General features: G+C 40.8%; 1 protein-coding gene across 1 annotated transcript; it reads right to left on the bottom strand.

The window, feature by feature from the left end:
* Positions 1-1,077: 1,077 nt before the first annotated feature.
* On the bottom strand, positions 1,078-11,431 carry SKA2 (spindle and kinetochore associated complex subunit 2). Its single transcript, XM_058817807.1, has 7 exons — positions 11,331-11,431; positions 5,927-6,016; positions 5,075-5,251; positions 3,780-3,866; positions 2,736-2,775; positions 1,989-2,110; positions 1,078-1,574 (listed from the first exon to the last, which is right to left on the bottom strand). Exons 1-7 carry the CDS (start codon positions 11,361-11,363, stop codon positions 1,524-1,526), a joined length of 600 nt encoding a protein of 199 aa, XP_058673790.1. The 5' UTR covers positions 11,364-11,431; the 3' UTR covers positions 1,078-1,523.
* Between the last annotated feature and the right edge of the window lie 123 nt (positions 11,432-11,554).

Genomic DNA, 11,554 nt, shown 5'->3' on the forward strand with positions numbered 1-11,554 from the left:
CTGCCTAGGATTTGGGTTAGGTTTAGGGTTAGGGTTAGACCTTGGGTTAGGGTTAGACCTTGGGTTAGGGTTTAGGGTTAGACCTTGGGTTAGGGTTAGACCTTGGGTTAGGGTTTAGGGTTAGACCTTGGGTTAGGGTTAGACCTTGGGTTAGGGTTTTGAAACCACAGAACTCAGAGGAGCTCCAGGCACACCCCAGCTGCCAAAGGCATCCCAAGGGGAACGCAGGTGGCGCCTGAGGGGAACCGGCAGGGAGAGAGCCCCATGTTTGCATCTTCCTGTATTTTCCTTTAATTTTCTTTATTTTTCTTAATTATTTTTCTTTATTCTTCCTTACCTGCGAGATTTCAGGAGCAGGGATGGGTTTCTGGCCTCTACTGACAGCTGTCTTCAGTTGCTGCAGCCAGCTTTAAATGAAATATTTAACCCTGCTATAGGCAGTGGCACAGCAAGGTTTGAGTCCTCTATTAGAAGATCAATGTGGTTGAAAGCTACTAAATGAGTTTGTGAAACTGAATAATTGCTTGGAACTGATTAGTTACTCCTCAAAGGGCACACTTGGCAGCAGACACCATAAAATCAACTTATCCTTGTTCTTTCCTCTGCAATACCCAGCCTGTTTCTCTTCCCATCCAACCCCTAAAGCAATTCAAGGATGGGTTCAGAAATCAGCCTTTCCCTCCCTAAGGGCACTAATTTAAATTTCTCTCCTTTGACAGATGTAATTTTTCACAAAAAAAGCCCAAAGTAACTTAATAAAACTTCATGTATCTTACCCTCTCAAATTATGCTGAAATATAGCAATATAAATATTAAAAAGTATACAATATATAGAATGTATAATATATATAATATAGAAATATTAGACATAGGAAAAAATGTTTTTCACTGTTAGAGTGGTCAAAAGGTTGTAAATTCTGGATCCTTGGGAATTTTCAGGATTCTGCCCTGAGCTGCAGTTCAGGGGCTTGGATTGGGCAGTGCCCAGAAATCCCTTCTGACCCTGCCTGGACTGTAAAAACCCGAGGGAATTGACATTAAAGGGAAATGAATCAGGGCAGGGATCAGGGTCAGGAGTCACTTCAACAAAAGTAAAATAAATCTTTATTCAGGAATGCAAGGACAATTGAGAGGCTTGGATTATTTGCCTTTAAAACCCCCTCAGGAATGCAGCAGGAAAGTGGAACATGGCTCACAACATTCCTTAAAAATGCATCAACCATAATCCCTTAAAGAAATCCCATAATAAAAAAAATCCCATAATAAATCCCTTAAACAGCCAAGGTTGAGTGCCAATCTCAGTGACCTTGAACTCTCCAATTTCAAGAATTACCAACAGAGTATTTATACAGAAACATGAACAACTTCCCTACAGTGGAACTCTTCCTCCAGAGAAATTCTTGTTCCTCAATAACCCAGGATGATTCTGAGGCAGATGAGTTTTCTCTCACACAGCTAATTTAACATTTCCTTGTTTGTCGAGTTCTACAATCCCCAGTTCTTCCAGGATTTGAATTCTTGAGTCAGTGGCTTTCATATTCATCTTCTTCACCTATGAAAGACTCAGTGCTGCTCTGCAAGACAAAAACAATTTAGTAGAGCGGGGATCAAACATCAGGTCTGGCAGAAAAAGGCTAAAAAGCAAATGATGGTTAATCGATGATTTTTGTAAATCTCAAATTTATTCAGATTACCATCAACTTTTCTATGCCACTTCAAATCCCAGCAGTCATTTGTAAATCTCAGGGTTAAAAAGACAGAATTCCTGAGTTTAAAACTTCCTTTTTTTGTAACATCAGCCTGTCAGAAACCCCCATCACTCACCCAGAGAAGGGGATGGTGAGGGGAGGGCAGGGTTTGGGACATGGTTTGGTCTCAGGGCATTTTGAATTTACAATAAGCTTAACTAGCTGCTTTTATTTAATTTAAAAAGGCTGAAATTCTTTGCAGTTTATAAAAATCTTTCCATTAATGGCTTTAAGCCTTACCTCTTGTTCTTGGTTAAATAACTCTTTGTAAAAATTATTCATGTCTGCTAACTTGACAATGCTTCTTCTGCTCCTGGGCACACTCAGAAATGCTTCCTTAGTCAATGGGGTGAACTGGGCTTCTAAAAATTGGAAACAGAAGATATTTGTTAAAAAGAAAAAAGAAATGGAAAATATTTGCTTCTTCAGAAATTGCATCAAAGATAGAAAGTGCTTCCATTAGTGTTTGATAATACCCCTAGGTGGGACTAAAGAAAGATTTTCCAGCAAGAGAAAGGAGAGAAAAAACAATCACTGGATCTGGACACTCAGTTAAAAAATCATTTAATTTGAGATCTGATGAGGATTGACAGATTTGGTCTGGCAATGACCAGCTGGCTTTATTTTTTGTGTTTTTGTGGGTTTTTTTTTTTTACAAACCAAAACCAAGTGTGAAAACTCCTTCCTATAAGCAGGGATAAATGAGTTTAAAAGAAGAATTTCTATGGTAAGATTAGTGCACCATTTCTTCCAGAGCTTAAACACAACAAGTTTTCCATTTCAATCCCAATGAAAGCAAGGAAAACATCCCAGAAACATGGCAACTATTCCTGGAATGTAACTCAGGGGTCAGGTCCTTCTAGAAAAGTCGAAATTCTTCACATAAAATCAGCAGATACTGGTGCTTGAGTGAAAACACTGCAGTTCCTGCCTAACACAGCCTTTATGAAATTAAATCAGTGGGAAGTTGATTTTTTCAGCACTTACCTTCATCTGAGCCAGGGTCTGTAGATCCTGGAGAGGATGGCTAAAAATAAACAATAATGTCAGTATTTGTTAGTGCTTTGCCCAGAAATCTTTTTTTACACTCTCATTTCTGCATGAAATTTACATTAATTACATTTTACCATTGGATAAGCAAAGATCTTGCAGCCACTGAGGTCAACAGCAAAATCTTAGGGATTAAGCAGAGTTTAAAAATGAAGTTTAAAATGGACACGGGAAGATTAATGTGCGAGTCAGATGAGCCTGTGCAACTTTCCAGCACAGATGTGAGAGGGCTGCACATGACCTGGAATTAGTGAGGGACATAAATGGAGAGCATTTCTCAAGGGAGGAGCAGATATTTGCAAACAAAGGGTGAGGGAAGCTGCAGGAGCTGGACAGGCTCCATGCAAACCAAGTGTGGCAATAAAGGGACACAAAGTGTGACAGTGTGAAGTGAGAAGGAGGAAAAGTCAATCAGAAAAACACCCTCTGTTGACCTGCTTTAATGTTTTTAATATGAGACCCAGAGCAGATATTTGCAGATAATTATATTGGATAATTACACATCAAGCTATGGGAGAATATCTGACTTTTTAAATAAATATTAATTTAGATCTAAGTTCTACTGCATTACAGTTAGAACAGATTGTTACTCATATCCCAAAATTTGTTTAATATTTCACAGGAAATTAAATTTCTCCCCACATTGGTTTGAATCAGTGACATCCCTCACTCCCACCCAAATGTTTCTTTATCAAGAAGATCAACCAAGTGCATTCCCAAGAAACACAAACATATCCCAATTAAAAAATAACAGGAACAGAATCTTCCATCAAAGCTAATTTCTCCTTTGTGGACCATCTAATTGGAACAATTAAAAAAAAGCTTAATCTGTATAGAATAAAAATGAAAAGGCTTGTTAAGGAATTTAATCCCATTTCTGAAAAATCCCACTCATTTGAGAGGTATGAAATCCCAAAACCAGCCCCTCCTGCACTTGGGGTTAAAGGTTTCTGGAATTCTGACATTCCATGCCCCAATTACCTCTTGCACTGAAAATTCCATTTCTTTCCCAGTTTTCAGGTTTAACAGCTGGGCTGCAGTCTGTTCTGCTGCTGACAGAGGTGAGTTCTGGGAAAACAAGAAAAAGCAAGCACAGAGAAGTGTGATCCTTCAGTTCCTGAGGTGCTGATATTTACAGAGGGACTCAATGTTTGTGCAGCCCTTGGCTCATGGAAACTCACAGTGAACTCCTGATTTCCTTCCTCTGAAAGCAAATGTACAAAAAAAAGTGGTGCTGAAAAATCAACCATGATCTCCCTCTAGCACCAATACTATAAATTAGTCAAGCAAGAGAAATTTTTCAATTAAAAAAAGGTATTTAATTTCAAGATTTTTATGGCTCCAGAAGTTCGATCCATCTTTGGTTTAGGAAATATAAAAAGTGAAAGAAATTCTTTATCTTAGGAAATATAAAAAGTGAAAGAAAATCTTTTCTTAGGAAATATAAAAATTGCAAGAAAATCTTTACCTAAAGCTCTATATATAACTCAAGAAAAGAATCTTCCAGTTTGAGAAAATCCAAGTATAAAGTTATTCTGGGCAGAATATCCTCAAAGCACAGTAAGATATGATCTGTTTTCCCTTTTGTGACATATAACCACTGTCTTTTAAATCATGATACAGCCCATTTTGTCTATCAAAAGTTACCAGTAACTGTTGACAGATTAATAAATCTGTCTAAACCTCCATCACTGTCATTAGAATATTGGTCTAAATCACCTCATTTGTAAAGGGTCAAAATTAATGTTTTCACCTCTTCAATAATGAAGCAGTGTCTGAAGACCACTTAAGAAAATGTTGTTTGTTGAGTTTTTTACCAATTTAAACATTATCTTAGGAAAAACAGCTTTGGAATAACAGCAATCCCAGGGTGTTTGTTACAATGGTTTAACTTTCTCCCTTTAGACACTGAAAATTTGTCATTTAAAAGCTTTTTAGCCTTTTAAACCTGGTTTCACTTTCTTTAAGGTGTCAGTGTGGCCCTGAGGAGGGCACAGAGGTGTCAGTTGCTATGAAATGACCCAAATTGTGTCACTCTGTGGACACTCCTCAGCTCCAAATCTGAACAGCACTGATTTTAACTGCTGGGATTTTCAAAAACAGCTCCAATCCTGCCAGCATTCCTTCTGGGAAATTGTCTCCTGATCTTCTGCAAGTCTGCACAAACAATAATTTCCAGTGGCACGCAAAGGTTACAAAGTTGGCGTTCACTGCCAGCAGTGAAAAGAAAGTGATTGAAATGAAAATTTTGATTTTAATTAAATTTAAAAACCCACCTCCAGCTGGGTTTGCTGCTGCAGTGCCTGCTCAATCTCCATGGCTTTCCCCAGGGCAGCACGGATCCTCTCCATGGATTCCTTCCGCTCCAGGGAAATCTTCTCCATGCGGGCACACAGGGATTTGTACCTGGATTTCAGCACTGGGATCTCCTTCAGGAGAGCAGCTGGGTCCTCCTGTGTGAGCAGAACACTTAAATTACACTAAATGGTAAAATTCATGTGGTCACACATCAATTAAAAGTGTAGGTGTGAGACATTTAACATGAAATAATCCTTTACAGGAGAAAAGGGATTATTTACAAAATCCTTGACGTGATGTCATTTGTTGTTTTCCTCTCATCTCTCCCCCAAATCTGAATTTATTCACTGCTTGTTGGCAAGTTTATCTTGGTTCTCACAGCAAGGGTTTTAGCTCAGACTGGAATCTGTAACCTGAATTTAGGTGCCAACACCACTGATTGCTCAGAGCAGAACATGGGAGAATTTCATTGTCCCAAGAAACCAAAGGAGTTAGGTTGGAATTCATATGAGGCCACTTATCTTGATATATGATGCAGGGAATAAATAAATAAAATAAAAATAATTAAAATAAAATAAATATAATAATAATTGCCTGATAATAATATTATTAATGGTAATAAAATAGTAATGATTAATAATAAATAAAATAACAATAACAACAATACCAATAATTATATTAATAATACTCATACTATTACTACTACTACTGCTACTAGTCCTGACAAGTATATTAAAGAATAGCCAATTATATTTCAGGTTTAAAGAAAAAAAATACCCATTTATGACCAAGTTCATGCAATAAAATGGAATTTCATCTGGAAATACTACCTCTGGTGCTGTATCCTCAGGAAGACTTTTCATTATTTCAAGCTCCACTCTGCGCTGAATATAATCCAGATCAGATTCTGCTTTCTGGAACTAAAATATTTAAGGTCAGGCACAGTTTATTAAAACCCAAAAACTGCAGACAAACCCCAGGCTGTGCTTCAGGAAAGCAGGAGGCCTGACTTTGAAAAGCTCAGAGACCATAAAAGTTTTCCAATTGAATTTCATTCAAATATAAAGGGTTCTGTTAGCAAAACTACAACACTCAAGTTATTTACACAGAGTTAATTCAGGATCCAAGAGAATCATCAGAGCTTTTATTAATACTCATATTAGGGATGTGTTCTTTCAGATGGCTTTAATGTCCACAATACACTTTATTATTCCCTAATAAACCAGCCTGACTAATGGATGACATCACTTTTCTTTCCTTGGGATGAAGAAGCCACCAGAGAATTGTCTAATTGCCTTGTAAAACACTCTGCTGATAGCATTACTACTTAATTAATTTTAGTCTGCAATTTTAATATCTGTTAAAGACTTCCACTTTCAGGAAAGGCAGTTTCCCCAGCTCCCAAGCAGCTCATTAACTCTCTGACACAATAATTCAGTGATTTTACACTCACAGAAGAGACAGTGATGAAAGCAAATTAAAAATGGTTGTGACCTCCTGAAGTTGCTTTTCACTGTTTATTTTGAAATTAACCCCAAAGTGACCATTCCAATTTTTTTTAAGGTTCAAAGCAAGGCTGTATTTGTTGTAAAGGAATAAATATCCACAGTCTGTGGTCAGGCTGGGATTCCAATATTTATGTTTTGAACATCAGCCTGTGAAAAATGCAGGTATTTTATGATTGCAAATATTAAAATGAATATTATATGTGTTGTGTTAGAAAGTAATGCTGGATTAATTCTCTTAAGTACTGTGTTAAATATAGTTTTAGGTTATAAAAAATGTTAAAATAGAAACTGTGCCATGTAGGATAGTTTATTTAAAGAAAGGACTGGCAGTGAGATAGCAGCCACAGCACACCTGAATCTTTCAGAGAAAGAGAATTTATTGCTGTATTATCAGGAGAAATGAATTTCTCCCTGCCTCAAGGTGCTGTTGGGGTTCAGAGGAAGAAGCTGATGATGACCAGACAGAATCCTGTGTTTGAATGGAATTTATGCATCATGTGTGAGGTGTTTGTTTTTAAGGGTTAACCCTCTGTTAACTGTGTCCTTTTCAGGCTTGTGCTGCCCAGAAAAGGGACCCAGACATCCAGAACTCTTTGTATTTATTGTCTCATATTGTCCTCATTCAAATTATCCGAATTATAATTAATTGTATTACCATTTTTATAACCATTTAATTACTATTAAACTTTTAAAATGTCAAAAACAAGCGACTGGAGTTTTTCACAAGCCTTAAGGAATGGCCATGGATGCCTTTGGGAGTTTGGAAATCCAGCCTGAAGGAGCAGGGTTTGATCTGCAATAAAATCCCCTTTCTGAGGGGTGATGGATGATGCTCCACACACCTCCAGCACATTTTCAATAATAGCTTATGAAAAGGAAAATAAATCCAGTGAAGAGCTGGAGCATCCATAAATCAAGGGGAAAGCTTTCACCATAATTCACCATCTGCCCAGCAAACTCCTTCCCACACCTGCCCCAGAAAGCAGCCAGGACAAAACCCAAGAATAAATAAAATACTTTTCCAGCACACTGTACATTTTTAAAGAGCTCTCAAGGGATTTCTTCCCTGACTGCTCAATGGTTTCTGTTCTCCTCCACTAAGAAGTATTTCTAGGTTTTCCTTTCCATGGCAGACACCTCAAAAAGAACATTTTTTGCTTTTCTCCTCTGCCTTTTTTTTTCTCATTTTTTTGCTTTTCTCTTCTGCCTTTTTTTTTTTTTTTTTCTTTTTTTGCTTTTCTTCAGAAAAGCAAAAAACATCAGTTTGATGAGTTTTTGGGAAAGCAGACAACAAAGCTGCTTTCCAAATGACCCATTAAATATTCAATACTGATATTCTGACATTTCCATAAGGAGCCAACTAACACACTGTGATTCAAGAAAATAAAAACTGGATGTGAAGCTAAATGTGGCCAGAATTTTAAGCTTATTAACACAGTTCATTAGGACTGCTTTTATTTTTGTAAATATTTACTTCTTGCTGCATTTCACCTGCAAAAATCCCCCCTTCGCATTCTAGCTCAGAAGCATTTGTAGGATGATTATTTCACAATAAACCACACAGAAAATGCGGAGTTTGATGTATAAATGTGTAATTTGACCCATCAAATATTCAATACTGATAATTTGACATTTCTATAAGGAGCTAACTTACACACTGTGATTCAGGACATTCAAAACTGGATGTGAAGCTAAATGTGGCCAGAATTTTGTGAGGACAGTTTGTTATGACTGCTTTTATTGTTGTAAATATTTATTTCTTGCTGAATTTCGCCTGCAAAAATCCTCCCTTAATATTCTATATAAGAAGCATTTGTAGGATGATTATTTCACAATAAACCACACAGAAAATGCAGGGTTTGAGGTGTAAATTTGCAATTTGACATTTCCATAAGGAGCCAACTAACACACTGTGATTCAAGAAAATAAAAACTGGATGTGAAGCTAAATGTGGCCAGAATTCTGTGAGGACAGTTTGTTATGACTGCTTTTATTGTTGTAAATATTTATTTCTTGCTGCATTTCACCTGCAAAAATCCCCCCTTCACATTCTAGCTCAGAAGCATTTGTAGGATGATTATTTCACAATAAACCACACAGAAAATGCAGGGTTTGAGGTGCAAATGTGTAATTTACTCACAGGTTTGGAAGGAAATGTTAGCAAGTGCAGAGGGCTCTGCTCTCAGATGCTTTGACAATACTATTGCACTGCTCTCTGTATAGCACAGTAGTGCAATAAAGTCAGAGCACTCGTTAGCAGCAACAATTCTGGGCACCAATCAACCACACACTCACCAAAAAAAGGGAATAAAAACCACATCAACTCAGCCAGAGGATTCTGTGGATGGTGAAGAGCTGCACGAGGTTAAAGCTCACCAAATCCTAACACACAAAAACTCACATTATTATTATTTTTCTCCTTCAGAATTTGCCATTCCACTGATCGTGAGAAGGGGGGAAAAAAACACCCAACAAGAGATGTGCCAGAAATTCAATTTCAAACTGTTTGGTGCTTTCTAAACTGGAAATTCCATTTCCAGGTGTATTTATGGCTTGGGTTTTCCTCCCAGCAAGCTGAGATTCCAACCTGCCATCAGCCAGATGTTGTTAAACTGCATTACAGGGAATATCTGCTAGACAGCAGAGTTTATTCTTTGTAATTTCCAGTGTGAATCACAGTAAAATGCACTTAACAGCTCCATTAAATTCACTTAAAACTCCATTAAATGCACTTAAAAACTCCATTAAATGCACTTAAACACTCCTTGCCCAGCTCTGGGGATGGCCTTTACCATGGGGAGTGAAAACACCACCACAAGGAAGGGGTGCTCCAGAAATCTCAGGGATTATTGGGATTTTTAACACATATTGAGAGCTGGAGGACTCTCAGGCTTGGGAGCTGCTGAGATTTTTTAAAAAACACCAAGAAACCTGGGAATGGAGTGGAGAAAGGGGATTTTTGGGGATGTACACAGAGCTGAGTGACCTCAGCCACGTCTAAGACAGGGATTATGGCATTTGTCATTAAATGGCCAATGTTCCTCCTTAAAAAATAATAAATAAAAATAAACCAGTGGCAATCTCATGTTGTGGTCTCAGACAGATTTTGGGCTTGTATATGATTAAAAAGAATAGAGAATAATGCAGATTGTATTGCTGGCCAATGCCCTTTTAACATTGCACTGCTTTTTGTGCATCATCACCAGTAGTACAACATAAAAAGGGCACTGGACAGACACCACTCAGGCCAGAGGAGGTGCAGGATCCCAAAAAACAGAAATAAAAATGAACTGAACTGCTCTGAATGAAGCACTGCCAGCTCTGTGATCTGTTCCATAATTAATCTAACACTGATGGTGCTCCTGTCACAAATAACCATTGATTACCTGGTTGGTTTTGTTATTTTCAGACCCATTTTTCTCTTCAAGCTCCCACTAATTACTTTATCCCTGCTTCCAAAAGGGAGCTTTCCATGAAATTCGTGTCAAAAGCTCGAGGGAAATAAGAAGTGTTATTTTATCACACTTGTGTGGAGAGAGCTGACTTCACAGGAAATCCAGGACGGGGAAACAACAAAGCAGAAGGGAAAGGAGGAGACACAAAGCTGTGAGATGTGAGATTATTCTAAATTCCAGCATAAAAGCCCCTGTTAGCTTAAAGAGGGCAAAAACACCTCTCTGTTCACACGTCCTAAAATGAGAATTACTTGAAAGCATGACTTTCAATAAACATGACAATAAATAAATTCAGTAATTAAACATCTAACCCAAGTATCTTTAAACATATTTCGAAATTAAATTAGGCTTCAGAAAAAATACAGAGTACTACATATGTGGGCAAAAATAGAAAAAAGACACTGTAACAGGAAGATGAAGGTTTGAGGGACGGCACGAGGAACTCGGCTGGTTGGACACCGCTCCCCAGAGCCCTCACGCGTGAGGTAAAAAATGAAGCTCTCATTTGTAAAAGGAGAAAAAGGAGGAAAAAACCCTCATTTTTTCCACTTTTCCAGGAGTGGGGATGGCAGAGAGGCCGTCATTCCCTGAGGGGCAGCTCCGTGGAACGGAGAGAAAAGCGGGGAAAACTCCGCGATTTTGGGACTCGGCCCCTGAGGGCTGAGGGGCCATCGCCCCGCTCCCCCCGCGCGCGGCGCCAATGGACCAGCCCAGCCCGCCTCTCCCCCCTCCGTAACCACAATGGTGCAGCCCAGGTGAGCGCTTCACCCTCACCCCCCTCTGGGAAAAAATGGACTAGTCCGGGAGCTCCGCTCTGCCCCGCGCCCCCCCTCCCGCCGCGGGCACATGGAGCGGCCCGGAGCGGCCGCGTCCCCCCGCGAGGCGGGCTATGAGCGCGCCCACCGCCCCCGCCCCCCCCCAGGTGCGCGGGAAATGGCCGCGCCCTGCCCCGCGCTGAGGGGTGAATGGAGCGGCGCAAGCCCCGCCCCTCGAGGAGCGGAGGGGGGGCGGAATGGACCGGCCCGGCCGAACCCGCCTGACCCGGACGCGGCCGGCGGGCGCCCCGTCGAGGGCGGCGCGGGCCGCGCTCAGGGCCCGGATGGGGAACGCGGGCGCGGCTGAGGGGCCGCTCTTCCGTCGCGCCGCGCCCGCGCGCCCGCTTCTCCCTCCCTTCCTCCCTCCCTTCCGCGGCGGCCCCGCGCCCTCCGAGGCGTCGCCGCCGCCGGCCCGCGGCGCGGCCGCCTCTCGGCGCGGCCGCCGCCCGCCCTCACCAGGGTCTCGAGCTTGGTAACCGCCGTCTCCATGTTGAATAGTTGACATTCCTCAGGCGGCGGCGGGGAGATCCCCACCCCCCGCGCCGTGGCACGGGAGAGTCGGCGGCGCCCATTGGCCAGCTGTCACTCGCCGCGCGCCTCCCATTGGCTGGCGGCTCGCGGGGCGCGCTCGCCATTGGCCCGCGGAGAATGTAAACCCGCTCCGAGGTACGGCCGAGCCC

Source organism: Ammospiza caudacuta, chromosome 20 (assembly GCF_027887145.1).
Source record: "Ammospiza caudacuta isolate bAmmCau1 chromosome 20, bAmmCau1.pri, whole genome shotgun sequence".
NCBI lineage: Eukaryota > Metazoa > Chordata > Aves > Passeriformes > Passerellidae > Ammospiza > Ammospiza caudacuta.